Source organism: Scyliorhinus torazame, chromosome 9 (genome assembly GCF_047496885.1).
Source record: "Scyliorhinus torazame isolate Kashiwa2021f chromosome 9, sScyTor2.1, whole genome shotgun sequence".
Lineage (NCBI taxonomy): Eukaryota > Metazoa > Chordata > Chondrichthyes > Carcharhiniformes > Scyliorhinidae > Scyliorhinus > Scyliorhinus torazame.
Window position 1 is genome coordinate 77,176,528 of NC_092715.1, and position 26,323 is coordinate 77,202,850.

A 26,323-nucleotide genomic window follows, 5' to 3' on the forward strand; every position below is an offset into this window, starting at 1 on the left:
CTGTGCACCACCTTCAGTTGCATCAGGCTCAGCCTCGCGCATGAGGTGGTGGAGTTCACTCTGTGCAGATCTTGCGCCAGCGTCCTCCCCCTAGTTCGAGGCCTAGTTCCTCTTCCCAGGAAGCCTTGTCCATCTGCACCCATTCTCTTGTTTTGTTTCAGTGAGGCCCTTGCTTCCTCTAGCAGATGTTTATATATGTCTGCACACTTTCCCTCTCCTAACTCGTCCTGTGATATCAGTCTGTCTAGCAGGGGTGCCTGTGTAACTGAGGGAATGATGGGGCTTCCTTGCGGAGGGAGTCAGTCTGATGGTACCGGAGCTTATTCCCTTTTGGGAGCAGGAGATTCTCTGTTAGTTCCCTCAGGATTGCCACTCTGTTGTCCAAGTACAAGTCGCTGACCTTCAACACCCCTTCCTCCCTTCTCCAGGTTTTATTTGTGTCATCCATTCGGGCCAGGACAAATCCATGGTTTTTAAAGAGAGGAGCTAGGATAGCTTGAAATGTTCCCGAAGCTGGTTCCAGGCTCTTCGCGAGGCGACCACCACCGGCCTCCTCGAGTACTTGGCTGGGGGAATAGCGGTGACCAGTGCCTGCAGGGACGTCTCTACACAGGAAACCTCTTCCATCTGCATCCATTCTGCCCCCGGCTTCCCCAGCCTACCCCGCACCCTTTCCACATTTTCTGCCCAGTAGAAGAGCAGGAGTAAGTGTTAAGCATCCCTCCACCCCTCCCCAACCCCCACCGAGCGGTGTCTTCTCTGCAGGACGGTTCGGCGCACCCTGAGGTTCTTTCCCAGCCACACAAAGGTCAAAATCAGTTTGTGTACCTTGGCAAAGAAGGATTTGGGGACATAGATTGGGAGTGATCTAAACATGAAGATGAACTTTGGCAAGATGTTCATCTTTATCGTTTGCACTCTCCCCGCCAGGGAGAGCGGGAGTGAGTCCCACCTCCATAGGTCCCCTTTTACCTCCTCCACCAGGCTAGACTCGTTCCACTTGTGGAGCCGGGTCCATTTGTGGGCTACCTGGATCCCCAGTTACCTAAACTTGGTTTGGGCCAGTTTGAACATCAGCATTCCAAGTCCTACTTCTCCCCCCGGGGGTTCACCGGGAAGATTTTGCTCTTGCTCAGGTTTAGTTTGTATCCCAAGAAGGCTGTGATCTCCCTCAGAAGTTTCATTATATTTTTCATGCTGGCTAGGGGTTTTGAGATGTAGAGGAGATGCCGGCATTGGACTGGGGTGAGCACAGTAAGAAGTCTTAAAACATCAGGTTTGTTTCAAATCACTAGCTTTCAGAACACTGCTCCTTCCTCAGGTGAATGAAGAGTTAGGTTCCAGAAACATTTATATCAAACTCCATCAGACTCACCATGGATTACTCTCCAAAATCGGTTGCATTCTTGGACACACTCGTCTCCATCAAGGACGGTCTCCTCAGCATTTTGCTTTACCGCAAACCCACGGATAAGCTCACGATGCTCCACTTCTCCAGCTTCCACCCTAAACACATTAAAGAAGCCATCCCCTACGGACAAGCCCTCCGTATACACAGGATCTGCTCAGACAAGGAGGAGTGTAACAGACATCTACAGACGCTGAAGATGCCCTCGTACGAACGGGATATGGTGCTCGACACATCGATCTACAGTTCCAATGCGCCACAGCAAAAAAACACACTGACCTCCTCAGAAGACAAACACGGGACACAACTGACAGAGTAATTCCCCGCAGCGGAGAAACTACAACATTTTCTTCGCAGCCTTCAACACGTCATCGATGAAGATGAACATCTTGCCAAGGTCATCCCACACCCCTGCTACTTGCCTTCAAGCAACCGCACAACCTCAAACGAACCATTGTTTTCAGCAAACTACCCAGCCTTCAGAACAGCGACCACGACACCACACATCCCTGTCATGGCAATCTCTGCACGACGTGCCAGACCATTGACATGGGTACCACCATTACACATGAGAACACCACCCACCAGGTACGCGGTACATACTCGTGCGACTCGGCCAACGTTGTCTAACTCATACGCTGCAGGAAAGGATGTCCCGAAGTGTGGTACATTGGCGAGACCATGAGGATGCTGCAACAACGGATGAATGGACATCGCGTGACAATCACCAGGCAGGAATGTTCTCTTCCAGTCGGGGAACACTTCAGCAGTCAAGGGCATTCAGCCTCTGATCTTCGGGTACACGTTCTCCAAGGCAACCTTCCAGACGCGCGACAATGCAGAATCGCAGAGCAAAAGCTTATAGCCAAGTTCCGCACACATGAGTGCGGCCTCAACCGGGACCTTGGATTCATGTCGCACTACATTCACCCACCACCATCTGGCCTGGGCTTGCGAAATCGTACCAACTGTCCTGGCTTGAGACAACTCACACGTCTTTAACCTGGGGTTACCCCTCTCTCTGGCTCTGTAAAGACTTAATTATCTGCAAATGATCGCATTCAAAGTATTGTCTTCCACCTTTGACTTTGTCCATATAAATGTTTCTGGAACCTACCTCTTCATTCACCTGAGGAAGGAGCAGTGCTCCGAAAGTTAGTGATTTGAAACAAACCTGTTGGACTTTAACCTGGTGTTGTAAGAGTTCTTACTCTGCTTCATGAAGACGGTCAGTTCCTTAACCATTCCTGGATTTGCCCCTGATATGGGGCTAGACCTATCTGCCTTTGGGTTCAGTACACAATTAAAGTCCACCTCTATGATCAGTTGGTGAGAGCCGAGGTTGGGGATCTCTGGCATTGTCTTTTTGATGAACTCGCCGTCGTCCCAGTTGGAGGATACATTCACCAATACCATTGGGGCCCCTCCAGGACCCCACTCACCATTATATACCATCCCCTAGGTCCGTCCCTATGTTCATCGCTGTGAAGGCTCCCCTCTTGCTAAATACAATCGCCACACCCCTTGCCCTCTTGTCGAAGCTCACCTAATATGCCTGTCCCACCGAGTCGTCCTTACCCTCACCTGGTCTTTGGCTCTTAGGTGCGGCTCCTGGAAGAAGATTACATCGACCCTCAGGCTTTTTAGGTGATCCTTTGACTGGGCCATTAAGTCCCCTCATGTTCCAGATGACTATCCTGACATGTCGTGGACATGTCCTTGCATGTTCTTGCATGCCCAGGTTCGCCTTTGTTCTTGGCTCGTCCAAGATGGCCACTGCCAGCTTCCTCTTTTCGCACATCTCCACGTGTGAGCTGTGTGACTAGCGTTCTACCCTTCCCCCTCCACTCTCCCCTTGAGCTACCCAGTCCCCACCCCCAACTCCACAATCATGCAAACTACCCTCTCCTCTACCAGTACCCCCTTCCCCATCTCCCACTTTCCTATCCCCCTGTTCTCTTACCCTTTGAGCCCTGCCCTCCCTCTCCCCACTGCTAACATGCCCAACATGCCATCCAGACACTCCCACCTTTTCAGGAGACCTGCCGCACACATCCACCTCGCTTTACTCCCATTCACTAGTTCGCTAGTTCACTAGTGTTGGGCTCCACCCCTGAAAAGGAGTCCAATAACCCTGTCCCATCTGACCGCCCCCCCCCCCCCACCCCCCCCCAGCCCCAACACTTTGCCCACCTTATTTAGTGTTGCCCTGTCTGTGGTTTGCCGAGGGTTGGTTTGATGCCCATAGAGGAGTGCCAGTCCCGTCCTCGCCCTGTTGGCCCAAGGTCACTGCGTGTAGAGTCCCGCCCTGTTGCCCTAACCCACGGTATCCCACGAGCTCAGTGTGATAATTTGCAGGACAATGCGTGTGTTGGTTCTCTATTATACAATCGTGGAACAAAACAAAATTGGGGCAGCACGGTAGCACAGTTGCTTCACAGCTCCAGGGTCCCAGGTTCGATTCCCGGCTTGGGTCACTGTCTGTGCGGAGCCTGCACATTCTCCCCGTGTATGCGTGGGTTTCCTCCAGGTGCTCCGGTTTCCTCCCACAGTCCAAAGATCTGCAGGTTAGGTTGATTGCCCATGATAAATTGCCTTAGTGTCCAAAAAGGTTAATTGGGGTTACTGGGTTAAGAGGATGGGGTGGAGGAGGTGTGTGCTTGAGTGGGGTGCTCTTTCCAAGGGCCGGTGCAGGCTCGATGGGCCGAATGGCCTTCTTCTGCACTGTACATTCTATGATTCTATGAAAACGTAGACTGGTTGTCTGCCCATCAGGGCAAAGGGCCGCCGGAAAGGAACGAACCAAGGCATATAGAAAAGTGAAACGGAAACAAAAACACTCCCATAGACATGTATACCCTCACCATTCATAGAGGTCCATGATATCATGCCACCCTGCTCAGTTTTTGTCCAGTCCATTCCTTTGCACAAAATAATTTGCCTCTCTGGCATGTTGAAGAAATGGGTCCCTGTCTTTGAATGTGACCCAGAAACTTGCCGGGAATAGCATGCTGTATTGTACCGTGTTTTCAAAGAGGTCGGCTTTGACCCCATTGAACTCTGCTCGACGCTTGACCAAGTCGGCCCCAATGTACTGGTCGGCATAGACGGTGTGTCCTTCCCATTTGCAAGACTACTTGTTCCTCGCCCAATTCAAGATTTGTTCTTTGTCATGGTGTTTATGTAGCCTGGAGATTACCTCCCATGATGGTTCTCCCGTTCTTGACTTCTGGCAGAGTGACCTGTGGGCCCAGTCTACCTCTAGGGTTTGGTGAAGCCCTCCTCCCTGACCAGTTTCCTGAGCATCTTTGACATGTACTCGGTTGGGCTCCTCCCTTCTGTGCCATAAGACCATAAGACATAGGAGCAGAATTAGGCCACTTGGCCCATCGAGTCTGCTTCACCATTCAATCGTGGCTGATATTTTTCTCATTCCCATTCTCCTGCCTTCTCCCAATAATCCCCGATCCACTTATTAATCAAGGACCCATCTATCTCTGTCTTAAAGACACTCAGTGATTTGGCCTCCACAACCTTCTGCGGCAAAGAGTTTCACAGATTCACCACCCTCTGGCTGAAGAAATTCCTCTGCATCTCTGTTTTGAAGGATCGTCCCTTTAGTCTGAGATTGTGCCCCCTGGTTCTAGTTTTTCCTATAAGTGGAAACATCCTCTCCATGTCTATTATATCCGGCCTTGCAGTATCCTGTAAGTCCACATGCAAATGCAGCAAGATCCGGACGATATCTAGGCTTGGGCAGTCAAGTGGCAAATAACGTTCGTGCCACACAATTGCCAGGCAATGACCATCTCCAAGAAGAGAGAATCAAACAATCGTCCCTTAACATTCAATTACATTACCATCACTGAATTCCCCACTATCAACATTCTGGGGCTTACCATTGATCAGAAACTGAACTGGGCTAGCCATAAATACTGTGGCTACAAGAGCAGTGATGAGTAACTTACTTCTCGACTCCCCAAAGCGTGTCCATCACCTACAAGGCACAAGTCTGGAGTGTGATGGAAAACTCCCCATTTGCCTGGATGAGTGCAGCTCCAACAACACTCAAGAAGCTCAACACCATCCAGGACAAAGCAGCCACTTGATTGTCATCCCTTCACAAGTATTCACTCCCTTCACCACCGATGCACAGTAGCAGCAGTGTGTACCATCTACAAGATGCACAGTAGGAACTCACCAATGCCCCTTAGAATGAACCTTCAAAACCATGACCATAACCATCTAGATGGACAGGGAAAGGAGATACATGGGAACACACCAACTAGGCGTTCCCCAACAAGTCACTTACCATCCTGACTTCAAAATATATCGCCGTTCCTTCACAGTCGCTGAGTCCAAATCCTGGAGCTCCCTCCCTAATACACAATAGGTGTACCTACACCTGCAGCGGTTCAAGAAGGCAGCTCACCACTACCTTCTTAAGGGCAATTAGGGATGGGCAACAAATGCTGGCCGAGTCAGCGAAGCCCAAATCGTATAAAAAATTAATTTGAAAAAAATGCCTCAGTTTCAGTGATGGAGCTGAAGTTGGAGGCAGAGGGTTATGGTGTTGCACAGGTGGAGGTAAGCAGTTTTGTTGATGAAGAGAGTAAAAACTCAGGGCATGATTTAATGGAAATGAAACACAATCCTGTGTCAGGCGTGTTTAGCCGGGTGTTTCCCTGTGAGGACCACGCCACTATTAAACGGGACTGCTACACTTTTGGGCCTCGACGAATAATGCCCCACTGAGGCCGCACTTAGTCCCATTTCTTGCACTGACGAGCTCCGCGGCCTCCAGAACTCCCTCCCCCACCAATGCCCCAACCTTTCAATAAGGGGGTTATCAAGCCCCCCAGCACCCGATTTCATAAGGGCAGAGCACCCGTGGGCCTGATCTCCAGTACTGGCAAAGGTTCCAGCCAGGCACCTTGACACTGCCAATCTGGCTCCCTGCCAGTGCTCCTGCCACCTTGGCAGTGCCACCTGGTCACCCTGGCTCTGCCAGGTTGGGAGTGCCATGGTGCCAGTCTGGAAGTGCCATGGTGCCCAGCTGGCATCAGGGGTGCCAGGGTACCACCCATCCCAGTACCTGACCACCCAGGGGCCCCTGATCACCTGGGAGATCACCCCCCCGCCCTCCCACACACACACACACCCCACCGCAAGTGCCCAGATTGCTAATGTTCTGTTTCAGCCCAAGGAAATTCGGAGGATGTGGGTAGTGTGGGGGCTGTAGGTTGGGGTGCTATCATTGTGGTGATTATTTGCTAAGGGGTAATAAATCTGTAAGGGGACAGCTGCTCACCTCCCCTCCCCCAGCTGCCTGTGGTGGTGTTTATTTTTTGGAGGAGGTGAGCTGCGGTTTTGGATGTGTCTTTGTTTGGGTGAGGGAGGGTGAGGTCCACAGGGAGCCACTTACACCGGTCAAGGAGGAAAGGGTGGGGGGAAGGGTGGAGGTGTAGATAGGAGGAGCCTTTGGGCAAGAGCTGCCACGGTGTCAGGTAATGCTGGTGAACGGAAGTGAGGTGAGGGAGATGGCCCCGAGGGTTGGCCAACGGAGGGGTGGGGAGCGAGGGGGCGAGGAGGGGGATGCGACGTGGCAGAGTTGAAGGAGCTGCATAGTCATCGGCAGAGAATCTTGGATGGGCCTGGTTTAGGGTGAAATTAAATGGGACAAAATCGGCAGAGGAGGATGGCGGACAGTAGAGGGGAATGGAGGCGCAAGCCTCTGGTAAGGTTCAGAACATGGAACGTACGGGCGCTGAACAGGCAGGTAAAGCGATCTCGGGTCTTTGCGCACTTGAGCAGCTTTAAGGCGGGGATGGACTTTCTGCAGGAGATGCATCCCCGGGTGAGGGATCAGGTTAGGTTGAGAAAGGGATGGGTGGGTCAGGTGTTTCATACGGGGTTTGACTCGATGTCACGGGGGGTGGAGATTCTGTTGAGTAAGAAGAAGGGGTTGTGAGTGCCAGGAAAGTGCAGGAGCGACTTCCGGTTCCGGCGATGCGGAGCTAAGCCGCGCGTTTCGGCAGCTCCCGCGAAAACTGACTTTTGGGCTCTCCAGAGGAGCTCCAACAGAGCTTATTTTTGACTGATCCCATGTGGGAAAGAGCAGTGAGGTCCCCTCCCCACAATATTTGACAGGGAGCAGTGGTGGAACAACGAGGAAAGAGGCCATGGAGCAGAGAACAAAACGAGGAGAAGAAGGCAAGATGGCGGAGGGCGGAGTGCAAGCAGCGTGGGGGCCAGACCAGCAGGAGTTCTTCATGAGATGCGTGGAGGTGCTGAAAAAGGAGGTGCTGGCACCGATGCTGTTGGCGATCGAGGGGCTGAAGGAGACCCAGAAGACCCAGACGGTGTAGCTTTGTGAGGTGAACGATAAGGTGAACACTAGCGAGGACGATATCCAGGGCCTGGCGGTAAAAATGGAGGCGCACGAGTCGGTGCACAGGAGGTGGGCTGAGAGAATTGATGGCCTGGAGAACAGGTCGAGGAGGAAGAACCTCCGGATTCTGGGTCTTCCCGAAGGAGTGGAGGGAGCTAATGCTGGGGCATACGTGAGTACGATGCTCCATTCGCTGATGGGTGCGGAGGCCTCTCCGACCCCCCTGGAGCTGGAAGGGGCTCACCATGTCCTGGCGAGGAGACCCAAGGCAGATGGGCCGCCAAGGGCGATAGTGGCAAGGTTCCATCGCTTCGTGGATAAAGAAAGTGTGCTGAGATGGGCCAAGAAGGTGCGGAGCAGCAGATGGGAGAACGCGGTGATCCGTGTATACCAGGATTGGAGAGCGGAGGTGGCAAAGAGGAGAGCTGGCTTCAACCGGGCCAAGGCAGTGTTGCATAGAAAAAGAGTCAGGTTCGGCATGCTGCAGCCTGCGTGACTGTGGGTCACTTATCAGGACTGACACCATTATTTTGAAACGCCAGAAGAGGCTTGGACCTTTATACAGACAGAAAAACTGGACTTGATCTGAGGGGATGTGGTTGTATATGGGGTTGTAAATATGGGTAAAGAATATTTTGTGGGTGGGATGATGGATGGCGATGTGGGTAAAGTTCTGGGTAAAATTCCTAAAATTTCCTTTTTTCTTTTCTGTAGACAAAATGATGATGATGGGAATGTGGGCATCGGTCCTGGAGGGAGGTGAGACTCGGGGATGAGGGAACTGAGATGATGGCCGCAACAGGAGCTGCGCCACAGGGGGCGGGGCTGGTTCACGAAAGCGCGGGCCTTTTTCCCGCGGCAAAAGGAGGAGGGGATGGAGGAAAGTAAGGAGGAGGAGAGACTCCCACACGGGGGAGATCAACGGGAAGGCGGGGGAAGCCGGGGTCAGCAGAGGTCAGCTGACTCACGGAGGTAATATGAGGGGAGCAAAAGTGCTAGATGTGGATCTAGTGGGGGGTGGGGGTGGGGGGGGGTGGGGGGGGTGGGGGGGGGGAGAGGGGGGGATTCTAGGGTTGCTGCTGCACTGTCCGTGGGGGAACTGAAAATGGGAGAGGTGGTCGAGGCGGGGGTTCCCCACCTGGGGGACTGGAGGGAGTGGGAGGCGCGAGCACGGGACTGGCCTAAGATAGGAGATGGCTAGTCGGGGGGGCGGTAACCCCCCAATCCGGCAGATCACGTGGAATGTGAGAGGCCTAAATGGGCTGGTTAAGAGGGCCCGAGTGCTCACGCACCTAAAGGGACTGAAGGCAGACGTGGCCGTGCTTCAGGAGACACATCTGAAGGTGGCAGATCAGGTCAGGTTAAGGAAGGGATGGGTGGGACAGGTGTTCCATTCAGGGCTGGATGCGAAGAATAGAGGGGTGGCAATACTGGTGGGAAAGCGGGTGAGCCCAAGAACATAGTAGCGGACAAGGGAGGCCGATACGTGATGGTGAGTGGTAGGTTGCAGGGGACGGAGGTGGCACTGGTGAATGTATATGCCCCAAACTTGGACGATGCTGGATTCATGAAACGGATGTTGGGGCGTATTCCGGACCTGGAGGTAGGGAGATTGATAATGGGTGGGGATTTTAACACGGTGCTGGACCCAGCATTAGATCGTTCCAGGTCTAGGACGGGGAGGAGGCCGGCTGCGGCCAAGGTGCTTAGCGGGTTTATGGATCAGATGGGGGGAGTAGATCCGTGGAGATTTGCCAGACCTTTGGCCAGAGAATTTTCTTTTTTCTCCCACGTACATAAGGCCTACTCCCGGATAGATTTTTTTGTTTTGGGCAGGGCACTGATCCCGAAAGTGAAGGGAACGGACTATTCGGCCATAGCCATTTCAGACCATGCCCCGCACTGGGTGGAGCTGGAGCTGGGGGAGGAGAGGGACCAACGCCCGTTGTGGAGGTTGGATGTGAGACTGCTGGCAGACGAGGAAGTGTGCGCGAGGGTGCGGGGGTGTATTGAAAGATATCTGGAGGCTACGACAATGGGGAGGTGCAGGTGGAAGTAGTATGGGAGGCACTGAAGGCGGTGGTCAGGGGAGAGTTAATCTCCATCAGGGCTCACAGGGTGAAGAGCGAGGGCAGGGAAAGGGAGAGGTTAGTGGGGGAGATTTTAAGGGTGGACAGGAGCTATGCAGAGGCTCCGGATGAGGGACTACTCAGGGAGAGACGAAGTCTCCAGACGGAGTTCGACCTGTTGACCACAGGGAAGGCAGAGGCACAGTGGAGGAAGGCACAGGGGGCGATATATGAATATGGGGAGAAGGCGAGCCGGATGCTGGCACACCAGCTCCGTAAGAGGATGGCAGCGAGGGAAATAGGTGGAGTCAAAGATGGCAGGGGAACTACGGTGCGGAGTGCTGGGAAAGTGAATGAGGCTTTTAAGGCTTTTTACGAGGAACTGTTTCGGTCCCAGCCCCGAGGGGGAAAAGAGGGGATGAGGCGATTATTGGATCAGTTGAGGTTCCCAAGGGTGGAGGTGCAGGAGGTGGCTGGTCTGGGGGCGCCAATTGGGGTGGAGGAGCTGGTTAAAGGACTGGGGAGCATGCAGGCAGGGAAGGCCCCGGGGCCGGATGGGTTCCCGGTGGAGTTCGACAGGAAGTATGTAGACCTGTTAGACCCGTTGCTGGTAAGGACCTTCAATGAATCAAGGGAGAGGGGGACCCTGCCCCCGACAATGTCGGAGGCGACGATCTCTTTGATCTTAAAGCGGGATAAGGACCCCTGCAATGTGCGTCATATAGACCGATCTCGCTCCTTAATGTAGATGCTAAGTTGCTGGCAAAAATGTTGGCCATGAGGATTGAGGACTGTGTCCCGGGGGTGATTCACGAGGACCAGACGGGATTCGTAAAGGGTAGGCAGTTAACACTAATGTGCGAAGGCTCTTAAATGTGATAATGATGCCATCGGTGGAGGGAGAAGCGGAGATAGTGGCAGCCATGGACGCGGAGAAGGCCTTCGATCAGGTAGAGTGGGAGTATCTCTGGGAAGTGTTGAGGAGGTTTGGGTTCGGGGGAGGGTTTATCAGTTGGGTTAAGCTCCTGTATAAAGCCCCGGCGGCGAGTGTGGTCACGAACCGGCAGAGGTCGGAGTATTTCCGGCTGTATCGAGGGACGAGGCAGGGGTGCCCCTGTCCCCTCTGCTGTTCGCATTAGCAATTGAACCTTTGGCCATGGCGTTACGGGAGTCGGGGAAATGGAAGGGGGTGGTTCGAGGGGGAGAGGAACATCGAGTGTCGCTGTATGCAGACGACCTGTTGCTGCATGTGACGGATCCAATGGAGGGGAATGTTGAGGTAATTCAGATCCTATGGGAGTTTGGAGACTTTTCGGGCTATCAGCTCAATGTGGGAAAGAATGAGCCCTTTGTGATCCATCCGATCAGGGGAGAGGGATAGAGGACCTACCGTTGAGGAGGGCGGAAAGGAGCTTTCGATATTTGGGGATTCAGGTAGCTAGGAATTGGGGGGCACTGCATAAACTCAATTTGACGCGATTGGTGAAACAGATGGAGGAGGATTTTAAAAGGTGGGACATGTTGCCACTCTCGCTGGCGGGTAGGGTACAGTTGGTTAAAATGGTGGTCCTCCCGAGATTTCTTTTTGTATTCCAATGCCTCCCAATTGTGATTACTAAGGCCTTTTTTAAGAGGGTAAGCAGGAGCATTACGGGATTTGTGTGGGCGAGCAAGACCCCGTGGGTAAGGAGGGGGTTCTTGGAGCGTAGCAGAGATAGAGGAGGGCTGGCATTGCCGAATCTGGGTGGTTATTATTGGGCAGCCAACGTGGCAATGGTACAATAAAGTAGTACACAGCATGACTTGAGTGAGGATGAGTGGGTTCATCCAGGGGGTGGCAGATGAGTGTGAGAAGTGTTTGGCGAGGACCAGCAAACCACATGCATATGTTTTGGGGCTGTGAGAAGTTGGAGCGATACTGGGGGGGGGGTGTTCGGGATGCTAGCAAAGATTGTGGGGTTAGAGGCTGGGCCAGACCCTATGGTGGGGCAATTTTCTGGGTATCAGAAATACCGGAGCAGGTGGAGGAAGGTCGATGTCGTGACCTTCGCCTCTCTGGTTGCCCGGTGAAGAATATTGTTGGACTGGCAATCAGCAACGTCGCTGAGGGTGGCGGCCTGGCTGAGGGACCTGTACGACTTCCTCCAGTTGGAGAAGATTAAGTTTGAATTGAGGGGATCAGCGGGGGACTTTGAGACACAGTAGAGATTGTTCACGACCATGATTGAGGAATTGTTTGTCGCAGAGAGGGGGGATGAAAAGAGGGAAAAAAACTTGTACAGACTGTAAAATTATGAGTTGGGGAGAATGTTCCCCAGATTATTTATGGTTTTGTATTTTTGAATACGTCTGGAATAAAATACATTTTTTAAAAAGGCACCAACTCTGTTACATCTCTTCAGGTGCAGGTCACTGCAAGTACTAAAAGGGCACCGTCCCCAGGATTTAGGACAAGGTCAATGCAGAACCTCCCTGTTGCACTTGGAATGGCAAAGTAAGATCTTAGCAATCACTGGCCCCAGGATTTATTTTTAACAGTTTCTGGACAAACACCTTGGGCGTCATTCTCCGCCGGCGGGAGTCTCCGTTTTACCGGCACCCGGGGGTTTCCCGACGGCGTGGGGCTGCCCCACAATGGGAAACCCCATTGACCGGCCGGTGTTACGGAGACTCCCGCCGGCCGGTCGGTGCATAAATGTGGCGGGGCGGGTAGGAGAATTTCGCCCCTCATTTCCTAGCTCTGCATGGATAGACAGATAATTCAAAGACAAGACTGCATACTTCAAAAACTGACAGCGTAGCAAAATAGTTTAAAACGAGTTCCTGTTTTGTTTCGTAATTAATGGCCAGACATCTAACGCTGAACGTTACAGTGATATTAATGACATTGCATCCCAACAAGGCAAACACATTCTTTAGCAGCATTAAGAAGGGTGGTATGCTACTACCATATAAAGTGGAGCATGCCAACGATGGTTCATGGTGAAATATGGAACATAGAACAAATTGTACTGATGTACTTGGCAAAAGAATTTGGTCCCCAGTAACTTTATAAATAACTTTAAGCATAACTAGATTTTTTTGCCAGTGGAAATAGAGCAGGCTGCATGGGTGCAAATGCTATTTGGATTCTTCTATCAAATGGGACTGAGTTTTATGGACGACTCACAGGCAGTAAAATGAAAATGAAATGAAATGAAAATCGCTTATTGTCACAAGTAGGCTTCAAATGAAGTTACTGTGAAAAGCCCCGAGTCGCCACATTCCGGCGCCTGTTTGGGGAGGTTGTTACGGGAATCGAACCGTGCTGCTGGCCTGCCTTGGTCTGCTTTAAAAGCCAGCGATTTAGCCCTGTGCTTAATAGACGGGTGGACCCATAAGTTAAGGCTGCATGTCCACTCCTGGGCCTACCAGCCCTGCCCCCACTATGATTTTACCAGCAGCAAGGGAGGTGTCCACTGGGCCGCTCACCCATGGCCCAGCTGAGGTTCTTAAGTGGACAATTAGGGCAAGTTTGAATGGCCACGCTAGGCCCGAAAGGCATCGCGGCCAATAGATACCAGGTGATCCATCTTATGTGATCTACCCGGCTCGCCTTCTGAGATACCGTGGGCAGCACGGTAGCATTGTGGATAGCACAATTGCTTCACAGCTCCAGGGTCCCAGGTTCGATTCCGGCTTGGGTCACTGTCTGTGCGGAGTCTGCATGTCCTCCCCATGTGTGCGTGGGTTTCCTCCGGGTGCTCCGGTTTCCTCCCACAGTCCAAAGATGTGCAGGTTAGGTGGATTGGCTGTGATAAATTGCCCTTAGTGTCCAAAATTGCCCTTAGTGTTGGGTGGGGTTGCTGGGTTGTGGGGATAGGGTGGAGATGTTGACCTTGGGTAGGGTGCTCTTTCCAAGAGCCGGTGCAGACTCGATGGGCCGAATGGCCTCCTTCTGCGCTGTAAATTCTATGATTCTATGATAATCTATGATAATCTATGTTGCAATGTGAATTCCGCACATTGTGGGTGGATAACGTTTTAGCAAATCTGCATATTCGAGCTAGTCTCACTGTACTGTACTATGCACTCCCATGATCTAACCAAGGCATTGGGATCTAACCCGTTCGTCTTGGAGATCTTGGGAGAGCACCGTTCAGTGCTGGTCCTCACAAATTGGGACCAGACGAAACAGCATCATGGGAGTCTCCAAGGGAACCGAGGCCTCCAGGTGCTTACCCTCTGAGCGCTGCTGGTGCCAGCTGGGCACCTTGGCACTGCCAGCCTGGCACCCTGACAATGCTAGCCTGGCACTGCCAAGATTCCCAGGTGGCACTGTCAGATGGCAGGGGCACTATCAGTACACCAGACTGGCATTTTTCCCGCAGCGGGGATCGGGTCTGGCTGTGCAGGTATAGGGGGCTGCTGGGTTTTGGTGGAGGCACGAGGACCCCCTTCTTGGTGAGTTGGGGCTTTGTGGGGTGTTGAGGGATTGTGTTGGTGGGGTCTGGCAAGCCGAGTTCCTCAATGCAGAAAACGGGACAGAGTGCAGCCTCGTTGGGATGTTCCCCGCTAAGTCCCTAAATCTACCCAAATGGGAACAGAGTCCCGTTCAATAGCATGGGGTTTCTCGGTGCTCCGAGTGTCGGGAAACACACAGCTAAGTGCACTCGTCATGGGACTCTGTTCTCATTTGGGTAGGTCATGCCCTTAATGCCCAATTAAAGGCCTTATTCTGCCACCTCTCCGATTTCAAGGACATGGGAGAGACCTATATCCAACATGCAGCCTGGCAGATTTAATCTTGCATGACACTGGTAGTGAACGGTGGGGACTGGGGAATTTGGGGTGCCTCCTGCATAGGTTCCCTGTGCCAATCGGAGGCCACCTCCCACACTTTTGCCTCCTGCGTGTGGCCTCCTCTTCTCTGCCATGAACAACATGTCCCCCACCCCTTTCACCAGGGCTACCAAGCTGGCTTCGGTGAGGTCATAGACTTACCTGGACTTAGGGACATGCATGGTTGCTCTCCTTCCCGGTGTCTCCTGCAATACCGGTAGTATCTAAGCAGCCTGGTGTGCAACAGAGCTGCTGGTCTCCAATTAGCCGGCAGCTCTAAAAGAGCTGAATATGTGCAAAGTCCACCTGATCCTAATGCAAGGACCGTGGCCTGAAAAATAAAAGTCAATATTTGGAGGCAGATTCGCCTCTGAAATTTATGGTGGGGTGCAGGAAGCCTGCCCTCACCATTCAACCCAGCCATGGAGATGTTGAAAATACTGCACTAGATTGGCGAGCACTCCATCTTGTGGATCAAATAATATTGCAGCATTTCCCTTCCTTGAAAATGTATTTTGAGGTGAAATTGGTCTACACTAACGGACTGCAACTGGCTTGTAGAAAATTGGCTGCTTACTATTCATTGGGTTCAATCTTCTTTCCACTGAAGATCACAAGATTATAGTTCATACTATTTTTTTTGAACTTACAATGTATTTTTATTTGATAATGCATAATTTACCTCCAAGAACAATGACACTAATAGCATTAATTCCATGATTGAGGTATGCAAAGCTGTGTAGGGAGGAACATTAGAAATCCTAGTCACTGTCATAGCCATTGGGCTTCAGCTTCTTGATTTGAGTTTTGTGGCGTTTAATCTCACTCTGTAAACGATGTATATCCTGTTCATGATGATTAATCTCCTCTTGATGATGCTTCCTTAGGTTTTCAATCTGTTCACTTTCCTTTTCCTTGAAGTATTTCTCCTCAATTGCTGCCTGTCTTCGGCCAAATGCACCTCTAGCTTCTCTTATGCTTCCTCCACCACTGAAGCTCATTTCCTAGTCTCAATGTTGCTTTTCCTTGGGTTGAAATTAAAAATCTTGCAATATTTTTCAAGTCAATGGAAAATAAAAATTGGCACATTTTGGACTGTGGGCATGGACCAATTTTACACCCTTTATATTTAGCAAGAGTGGCACCAAGTTATAAAATGATTTGTGAAGAAATATGTTACATGCAAAATAAAAAACATGCTTAACGTGACTTAACCACTTTAGCCCCTAAATTATTTAGTCATGAATAAATGATTACATTTAATTATTAAATTAGATTAAATTATTTAACAGTTAAATTAAATTATTATTAAAATATTCATCACTTAACTCGTAAATCAGTTTGAATTTATCGAGGACCTAAAATCTAAATGATCCAATGTTTATTCATTCATGGGATGTGGGCATTGCTGGTTGGGACAACACTTATTGCCCATCCCTGAGGGCATTTAAGAGTCTGATATCACATGTAGGCCAGACCAGGTAAGGATGATAGATTTCCTTCCCTGATGGGTTTTTACAACAATCAACAATGGTTTCATGATCATCATTGGACTTTCAATTCCAGATTCTTTATTGAATACAAATTCCACCATCTGGCCTGCTGGGATTTGAACCCAGGACCCCAGAGAATTATCTTGGGTCTCTGGATTACTAGTCCAGTGACAATGCCACTACGCCATCGCCATTTAGTCCATTTGCTGAAAATTATTTTCTCCAAAACTTACAGAAGGCATTTGATTCATTTATTTCAATCTGGCTCTTCTAAAGTAGTGGAGATTAAATTTATCCAAAGGCATTAAGTGTTTGTACATTAGTATCCACAACATAATTCCAGGGTCATTGCCTTTAAATATAAGTCATATTCTTCCATTTGTGAATGGTAGTGGTATGCATGTATTACTCTTTCCCTTGTATAGTTAGAATGTATTTAAAATACTTACTTTGCCCATCAAATCATGTTCCTTCAAGCTTCCTTGGTGAGCTATGAAATTTGATTCGGTATTTGAACTCTGCACTGAACCTTTCGCTGAGAATTTGCTCATGATTTCCCACAATTGAGAATTCACGTTGAGAATGTTCCACCTTTTTGCTGTAATGTTGGTAAATGCAACGTGTGCTGCACGATTGCTGTAGATGCAATCTACTGTATCTTTTTCTCTATCCTCTGTGTGATCCAGTAAACAGCAAAATTAGCTTGTTATGTATATATACATTAGTAAAATGTTAATAATCTTTATAACAACTCGGGGCAATACATCATGCAATATCAGAGGCTGACAGCTGGGATATGCTAATATATGACGTAGATGATAATGTACCGATGACGCTCGTCAGTCATGTGTTAGACTCCCTCTCTCACTTTCTCTCTTTCCCTAGAGAGAGGTTGGAATTATGCCTAAGAGCTACGTGCCTACTCTATAACCTGTTTAGAAGTAGTATTAATAAGCAAGTGTTAAGCAGATACCAGAGTATGTTTATATTTAGTTTAAGAACAAAGTCCTATGCCTAAAGTCCAAGACGGAAGGACCCAAACTCAGAACACGGTGGCAGTGATGGAGATATGAATAGAAAAGACACATCGGTGTTATCGAAGGAACCACAGAGTGAAGAAACATTTGAAAGCAGCTCGAGAGAGGTAATGATGACCATATCTATTGAGCAGTCCCTGCCCTTGCTCTGCCCATATGACCGCCTCAAGGGCTTGCAGAGGGAAGCAGTGGGAGATATGGAAATGCCATTTTCTCTGGTACTGAACAGCATTAGGTCTTCATAAAAAAGAGCCAAAACTCCAAGTTGGTTACAAAGAACAAAGAACAAAGAAAAGGTTCTTTTCTTTATGCAGTAGGACCAGTAGCAGTGTATGCAGAAGTCCACCACAGATTTTGATTCAATTATTAAAGTCTTTAACATCTATTTTATCCCAAAACATTATTTAGCAATCAAAAGGACAGATTTTAACCAGCGCTCACAATTAATTGGGGAATCAGTTGAATTATTCCTAATGAGCTTATATTTCCTGGTTTGTTCTTATGGGTAAGGGCTACTCAAGGACATGCTATTCTGGATTGCATATTGGTGGGGTTTGGGACGAGAAACACTCCCAAATTTCTGCAGACCAATTGGATCAAGCGGTCCAGTATGTGAGACAAGCCATGCTTAGGCATGCCTATAATTCGTGGTGACACTGAGGCTTCACATGACTCTGTAGATTGTGTAGGCCCATCAGCAATGGCCCCACCTATAAGAAAATCTGCCAAACAATCCGAAAGCCAGGAAACTCCATGCCATCAATCACTTTGAAATATCTACATCATGGTGCAAAAACCCAGCATAGACCACTGCCTCGAAGGGGGTTTGGAATATTTCCAGTGTGGCAAAACTGGACATGTCAAGCGTTTCTACAAATCCAGACGTTTTAGTCGAAGTCACAGACCATCAAGTATTTATGAAACATATTCTTTCCAAGAAATGGCAAACTCAGAAAATAACAACACAATGGAGTTCCTATGGGAGGTAATAGTCTTAATCTAGACGATCGGTCAGTTACGGCACAAATTCAAGTCTTCGATACTTCTTTTGAAATTGATACTGGAACGGCTGTTAACATATTAGTAGATCACCTCCACTGGCTTCAGCCAATGATCCTTTATCCATCAGACATCAAGTTAAAGGTCCTGGCGGCAGAGACCTTCCAATCAAGGGCAGGATTATTGCTGCTACCAGCGATGGAGATCGACAGCTCTACAATCAACTTCACAATCAGCGTATATCTTTGTTGAGTGACAATGTTGGTAAAATTCTAGGAATCTTAGAAAAAACAGACGATGCCTATTATTTCAATGATTCACATGCTTTCATGCAACAACCTTCAACCTTTTATGTAGAAGCTGTGGTAATTCAGCCTTCAGAAGCTGATGAAGTTTATACACGCATCAGTAAGTTCCTTTCTTTCACAGAGACACCATCCACTAGACCCAGGGCAGTTCCAAGGAAGCTATGAATCTCTCAGTTGTTCGCTAAGTAAGGCCAGAGGTGGAGGATACAGGAGGGACTGCAGCACACGGTGAGCATCCCCATGAAGACCTACCGGACCGAAATTGGTTCTGCCTTGAGAGTGATAAGGAAGAATCCTTGCAGTACTGAGCGATCTCTTGGATGTTGAGGCTCTAGAGAAGGATTCAGCTTTCCTGTTGATGGATGCACCTTATGAAGTTTCTATTGTCTTTTTAGAAGAATCAGCTGAGCAGCATCCTGATTTTAGTTCTACTGAATTTACTGATTTTTGCCTGCTTTAGCTCCTGATGACCATAAAGGGCTTCCCAGAGAGAATGCTTTGCCTGAGTTGACATTAGGGTCCAGAGAGGATTGCGCTGTTAAAGAGCTGGAATCTTCCCAGGGTGAAAGTCGATTGGCACCCATACTTCAGTCTCAGCTGAATGCCTTCTGGAAGTCAGCACAGAAGCTGTCGCAGAAACGTTAGCACTTCTGACGCTGTAGAATCCTGTACAGTAGCCTAGTCCCAGAGTTGATTGTCTATAGAAAATTTCTCTTTTTACAGTAAATGAGGATGTTTAGTCTTCATATTCTTAGTAATCATTCTCATAGCCCATAGTGGAGATACCTCATACAGAGAGAAGTGCCACGGCCTATGAGATGGTAGCACAGTGGTTAGCTGTTGCTTTACAGCTCCAGGGTCCCGGGTTCGATTCCCGGCTTGGGTCACTATCTGTGCGGAGTCTGCATGTTCTCCCCGTGTCTGCATTTCCTCCCCCAGTCCAAAGATGTGCAGGTTAGGTGGATTTGCCATGCTAAATTGCCCTTAGTTAAGGTGGGTTACTGGTTTATGGGGATAGGGTGGAGGTGTGGGCTTGGGTAGGGTGCTCTTTCCAAGAGCCGGTGCAGACTCGATGGGCTGAATGGCCTCCCACTGCACTGTAAACTCTATGATTCTACGATTCTCCCGAAAAATCATTCTTTTCCAGACAGCCTTACTGGAAATTGGGTATTTTTATCCTTTGTCGTCTCAGCTCATTGAAATCTCAGGGGCAGGATTCTCTGACCCCCCCCCCCCCCCCCACCCCCCCCCGCCTGGTCGGAGAATCGCCGGGGGCTGGCGTGAATCCTGGCCCCGCCAGTTGCCGAATTCTCCGGCACCGGATATTCGGCGGGGGTGGGAATCGTGCCGCGCCGGTCGGCGGGCTCCCCCCGGCGATTCTCCGGCCTGTGATGGGCCGGAGTCCCGCTGCTGGAATGCCTGTCCCGCTGGCGAGAATCAAAGCACCTTTCTTACCAGCAGGACTAAGTGGCACGGGCGGGCTCCGGGATCCTGGGGGGGGGAGCACAGGGCGATCTGGCCCCGGGGGGGTGCCCCCACAGTGGCCTGGTCCGCGATCGGGGCCCACGCCGGCCGGCAAAGTCCTTTCGGCCCCGGCTGGGGTGGCGCCAAAGTCCTTTTCCCACCTTTGCGGAGATCCGCACCTTTGGGGCGGCCCGACGCCGGAGTGGTTCCCGCCACTCCATCCCACCGGGGCCCCCCGCCCCGCCAGGTAGGGGGGAATCCCGGCCCAAATCTTCAATGCCTTTTTAGTCTTTGACACTGCAGTGGAGGATATAGTTGTGATAATCTTTCCTAAAGCTAAAGATCGTTCTTCATCTGAAGCTTCTTCCCAAAGTCCTTCGAGGGACCAACACATTTCTAAGGGTACCCTGAGTTCATCTGTTTTGGTCTAAGAGGGCCCAAAGATTGATTCTATTGAGCCTTATCCTTTGGATCAGCTTTTTGTTCTCAAGTCTTCATTGTCCTTGCAGTTCAGTCTTCCTGAAACCTTCGCTCAGCTCTCCAGTTATGCTGACAAAATGACCTATTTTGCTGGTGATGATACCCTACCAGACGCAGAATAAATTCCCATCTCTCCATGACATCTCCCCTAAGGGCTGAGAATAATGTGGGAGATTGAATCCTCCAGCATTGTGATTTGGGAGGGAAAGAGTTGGAATTGAATAGAAGCTGTCATTGTAAAAAAAGGGAGTTACAGAAAGGTATTGTAAATACTAGTTTCATGTTGTTGTTAAAAGTAGGATAGCATACTTGGGGAATGTATAATACAAGGGGTTAACCAATGGGATATGCTCATAAATGATGTAGATGGTGATATACCACTGACACTAGTCAATCATGTGTTAGACCCTTGAGAGAGAGGTTGGAATTATGCCTAGGAGCAATTTGCCTCCTCTGCAACCTGTTTAGATGTAGTATTAACAAACAAGAGTTATGTCTGTCTAAGAATTAAATCCACACCTAGAGATTGACCCAATGATCATGGTATAGTGTTAAACATTGACAAAATGAAAAGTCATAGGCAAGAACTTCCTTTCATTGGAAGCATTGCTAATTGAATAGTACCTTGTGGAGATCCAGTCAAAATTAAAGCGGCTTTGGAAATGAACTGATGCAGCAGAGATCCAGTGACTGCTTGGACTTGCTCAAAACAAAAAGGCAGCAATGGGAGAGGATTTGAACTACCTGATATTGATAGTGAGAAATTCAGTGTAAAATATACATAGGGCAGAGAATCATCAAAATATATTTTGGAGAACTTCTAATCAGTAGGTAGCCCAGCAGGAGAAGGGGCAGTTTTGGACTTAGTGTTAGGGAATGAAGCTGGGCAGGTGGAAAGGCTTATCAGTGAAAGGACATGTTACTGGTAGTGATCATAATTCAGTTAGATTTAGAGCAGTTACGGAAAAGCATAAATATGACCAAGAGTACAATTTTAAAACTGGGCAAGGCCACCTTTACGAGGCTGAAACGTGAGCCTGAATTTTACGTGGGCAGATCTGTAGGTTGGGATAAGAGTGAAATAGAACGGATGGGTTTGCCCCTGGGCTCCTGCCCATCCTGACCTGTCAGCAATTTTACCTTGGGCCGGGAAAGGCCTTGGACAAGATGCCCACCCTTGCCCCAATTGAGGCTCTTAAATGACCAATTATTGACCACTTAAGATCCACTTCTCATTCTGCCTCAATCTTTAGGCTGTCAGGAGGGGTTCTTGGGAGTGGGGAAAACCTGAGAATGTGTCCAAAGTTGTTTTCTGAATCTGTAAATAGCACGATGATAACTGAAGAAAAAGCAGGGCCTATTCGAGACCAAAAAGTTAATATATGTAAAAGATGATGAACCTTTAATATTACTTTAATAATAATAATACTCACTTATTGTCACGAGTAGGCTTCAATGAAGCTACTGTGAAAAGCCCCTAGTCGCCACATTCCAGCACCTGTTCAGGGAAGCTGGTATGGGAATTGAACCCGCTCTGCTGGCATTGTTCTGTATTACAAGCCAGCGATTAAGCCCAATGTGCTAAACCAGCCCCTGTCTGTTTTCACAAAAGAGGGGGATGAAGCAGACATTCTGGTTGAGCAGGATACACCGTTGTTTAAAAAGGGGTAACCTGAGTTACACAGGGCAATCTGCCTAATCCTAGTGGTGAGCAAAGTATTGGAAATAATTTACGTATAAGGCATCTTTTAAAGAGGCATGGATTAATCAAGGACAGTCACTTTGATTTGTTAAGGAAGGTCATGTCCTCTAAATCGATTGAATTTTTTGAGGAAGCAACAAGGAGCGTCGATGGGGCTAATGCATTTTATATAGTTTACATGAATTTAGCGAAGCATTTTACAATGTACAGTACCATATGGCAGCAGACTGGTCAGTTAAGCAAAAGCTCATATGATCCAGAGGAATGTGGCAAGTTGGATCCAAAATTGGCTCAGTGGCAGGAAGTGAAGGATAATGGTCTACCAGCGTTTTTGTGACTGGAAGGATGTTTCCAGTGGGATCCTGCAGGGTTCAGTACTGGAACCCTTGCTGTTCACGGGCAGAATTTTATGTTTCCCCCAGGCAAGTTCGGAGGAGGTATGGGGAGGTAGGGAGAATTAAATTGTATGGATTCACCCTGGGATTTCATTCAATCTGACTCAGATGCAATTTCACAGTTGGGCAGGCAAGGCCTCAGTCAGGAAACCCATCCTTTCCCCTCTTAAGGTCCGTAAAGTAGCCACTTAAGGGCCTTTTTCCACCCAGCCTCAATTTTAGGCTTTTAGGAGTGGGTTAGAGCAGGTTGGGAAACAGAAAAAGAAACAATTAACTTAATTACAGTGTTAATGTAAGCCTACTTGTGACAATAATAAAGATTATTATAATTATAATCTGAAGGCCACTTCAGATTTGGGACGCCACCCCCTCCAGGATCTTGGGGCGCAAGCCCTCCCTTCCCCACGTGCCCTATCCCCCCACACTGCGATTCCTACCCTCCCGCCCCCGGGACGCCCCTGGAATTTACCCTAAGTATGATCCTGGGACTTAGTTCTGGGCGGAGAACTGCAGTACCTCTTCTGGCCACTGCAGCGCTGTGCCTGCATGGTTTGGAGAGCTGTCCAAGACTGGACCTCCTTCCAACGGTGGACAGAAATCCCACCCACTGTCAATCTGATTTCAATTAAGTGTAATATGGCAGTGAGCTTCTGAGAGTCTGCGCAAGTGCATTACGTGCCAACTCTCAGAATCGACTGTTCGTCATCTTGAAAGTTCTGCCTATGGCACACAGTCAATGATTTACACTTAGATGTAAGTGGCACAAAGTTTCCAGATGATGGAAAAAATAGTCTTGTGGTTGGTAGTGAGGAAGAAAATTATGGACTGCAAAAAGATATCAATGGGCTAGTCAGGTGGGCAGAAAAGTGGAAAATGGAATTCAATCTAGATGGCTGTGAGGTAATGCATTTGAAGAAGATAGACAAGGCAAGGGAATACACAATAAATAGCAGGATACTGAGAAGTTTAGAGAAACAAAGAGACCTTAAAGGATAAGTCTACAGATCCTTGAAGGTATCAGGATAGGTAGTTAACATGGTCACGAAGACATACAAAGTGCTTTCCTTTATTGGCAGCTGGAGGCCGAAAGCATAAGAGCAAGAGGTTTTTGCGAGAAATGTATAAAATGCCAGTTAAACAGCTGCTAGAGTATTGCGTTTGGTTCTGGCCACCGCATTACAGGAAGGATGTGATTACACTAGAGAGGACAGAGAGGAGATTTATGAGGATTTTGCGAGGAATGGAGAATTTTAGTGAAAAGGAAATTTGGATTGGCTGGGGTTATTTTATTTTCTCCGGAACAGAGGAACTTGAAGGAAGGTTTAACCGAGGTGTATAAAATTAAGAGGGGCCTAAATAGAATGGATAGGAAGGAGCAATTCAGAGAAGTCAATTACCAGCAGACATAGATTTAAAGTAAATAGCAGAAGGATTAGAAGGAACTTGTTGAGTAATCTTTTCACTCAGTGTGTGGTGTGCGTCTGAAACTCACTAGGTGGAATCTTACCACAATTTGGCAAGTGTCAGGCTCAGACAGAAAACTGGTTTGTAAATCTCCACTTGCACAGATCAATTTTCTCTCTAAATCTTGAATATCTTAGACCAAAATAAATGAGTGGGCATCGTTTACGCTGTCATTCTGGCAGGGCGGGGCCTCATAGAGCTGGCACCCAACACCAAAGAGATCAGGGCGCCATTTTGTTAAGGGTACGCTAATCAGCATTGTAGCCTAATGGCTTCCAGCAACTCCCCCCCCCCCCCCCCCCCCCAACATGGAGGTATGCAGGTAACGTCCACCGACAATCCTCGGAGTCCTGATACCCACCCCCCTCCCCCCATCAACAATCCTCGATGTTGTTGATCCCCCCACGGAAGAAGTATACCCGGCATTCGCTCTGCACCACACATCAATGCCACCCCACCATCCCTCCATGGGATTCCCACTAGGGCCCACTCTGGCACTGCCCCCTGGCACAAGTTTAGCCAGTTGTGTGGTAAACCACTGTGTTGCATTGTGTTGTGTTGTACATGCCTGGGCTTGTCCTGGCTGGCTTTGCCTGTGGCTACTCCCCTCGGGCTCATGTATAAAGGTGGCTAGTCTCCGCCTCTGCCCTAGTGGGCTAGCTATTTAGTATATTAAAGCCTCAGTTACATTCATCACTCGTCGGTGCTTATTGAAGGCATATCAATTTAATACACTAAACTTTATGATGAACTCATCACTCAAGCCTGATCGCCTGGAGCTGGACCCACAGGCAGCTGACACCACAGGAACTTTTGAGCACTGGCTAAGCTGCTTCGAAGCGTACCTCGCATCCTTGACCGAAGACTTCACAGACCTCCAGAAGAAGCAGATCCTCCACGCACGGGTGAGCCCAAGAGTCTTTCTTCTCCCTGCCACCCCTCACCGTCTGTAGCCTCGCGAGCCTTAAGGTCGACCCACCCTCGCTCTTCGCAAACCTCACCCCGGACTGTAAGCCCGTCGTTACCAGGAGCAGACGATACAGTGCCTGGGACAGGGCCTTTATCAGGTCGGAGGTCCAGCGACTCCTGCGAGAGGGGATCATTGAGGCTAGTACCAGCCCCTGGAGAGCCCAAGTGGTGGTCGTCAAGACTGGGAAGAAGCACCGGATGGTCATCGATTACAGTCAGATCATCAACCAGTACACGCATCTCGATGCGTACCCTCTTCCCCGCATATCTGACATGGTCAATCAGATTGCGCAGTATCGAGTCTTCTCCATAGTTGACTTGAAGTTCGCATACCACCAGCTCCCTATCCGCCCGGAAGACCGTCAATGCACTGCCTTCGAGGCAGATGGCTGCCTCTACCACTTCCTCAGGGTCCCCTTCGGCGTCACCAATGGGGTCTTGGTCTTCCAAAGAGAAATGGACCGAATGGTTGACCAGTATGGGCTGCGGGCCACTTTCCCGTACTTAGACAATGTCACCATCTGCGGCCATGACCAGCAGGACCATGACGAAAACCTCCGGAACTTCCTCCACACCGTTAACCTCCTGAATCTCACCTATAATAAAGAAAAATGCGTTTTCCACACAACCCGCCTAACCATCCTCGGCTACGTTGTGGAACACGGAGTCCTAGGGCCCGACCCCGACCACATACGCCCCCTCATGGAACTCCCCCCTCCCCCACTGCCCCAAGGCCCTGAAGAGATGCCTGGGGTTCTTCTCGTACTATGCCCAGTGAGTCCCCAATTATGCGGACAAGGCCCGCCCACTTATCAAATCCACCGTTTTTCCCCTGACGACCGAGGCCCGACTGGCCTTCAATCGCATCAAGGCAGATATTGCCAAAGCCGCAATGCACACGGTGGACGAATCCATCCCATTCCAAGTGGCGAGCGATGTATTGGACTATGCTCTGGCCGCTACCCTCAACCAGGCAGGCAGGCCCGTGGCTTTCTTCTCCCGTACCCTCCATGCCTCCGAAATTCGACACTCCTCCGTCGAAAAGGAAGCCCAAGCCATCGTAGAAGCTGTGCGACAGTGGAGGCATTACCTGGCCGGCAGACGATTCACTCTCCTCACTGACCAATGGTCGGTTGCCTTCATGTTCAATAACACACAGCGGGGCAAGATCAAGAATGACAAGATTCTGAGGTGGAGGATCGAGCTCTCCACCTACAACTACGATATCTTGTATCGACCTGGGAAGCTCAATGAACCCCAGATGCCCTATCCCGCGGTACATGTGCACAAGATGACCGACTCCGGGCTCTCCACAATGACCTC

General features: G+C 49.5%; 2 protein-coding genes across 4 annotated transcripts in view; one reads left to right on the forward strand and one right to left on the reverse strand.

The window, feature by feature from the left end:
• Positions 1 to 26,323, forward strand: part of rasgrf2b (Ras protein-specific guanine nucleotide-releasing factor 2b) — a 465,843-nt gene that overhangs the window by 139,037 nt on the left and 300,483 nt on the right. The gene's annotated exons all lie outside the window — the stretch shown is intronic.
• Positions 15,324 to 15,690, reverse strand: LOC140429926 (ATPase inhibitor, mitochondrial-like). Its single transcript, XM_072517525.1, has one exon. The coding sequence runs from the start codon at positions 15,688 to 15,690 to the stop codon at positions 15,451 to 15,453; it is 240 nt and encodes a 79-aa protein (XP_072373626.1). The 3' UTR covers positions 15,324 to 15,450.

Coding starts and splice junctions, on each gene's coding strand:
- LOC140429926 (XM_072517525.1), bottom strand. CDS start 15,690: ATGAGCTTCAGTGGTGGAGGAAGCATAAGAGAAGCTAGAGGTGCATTT.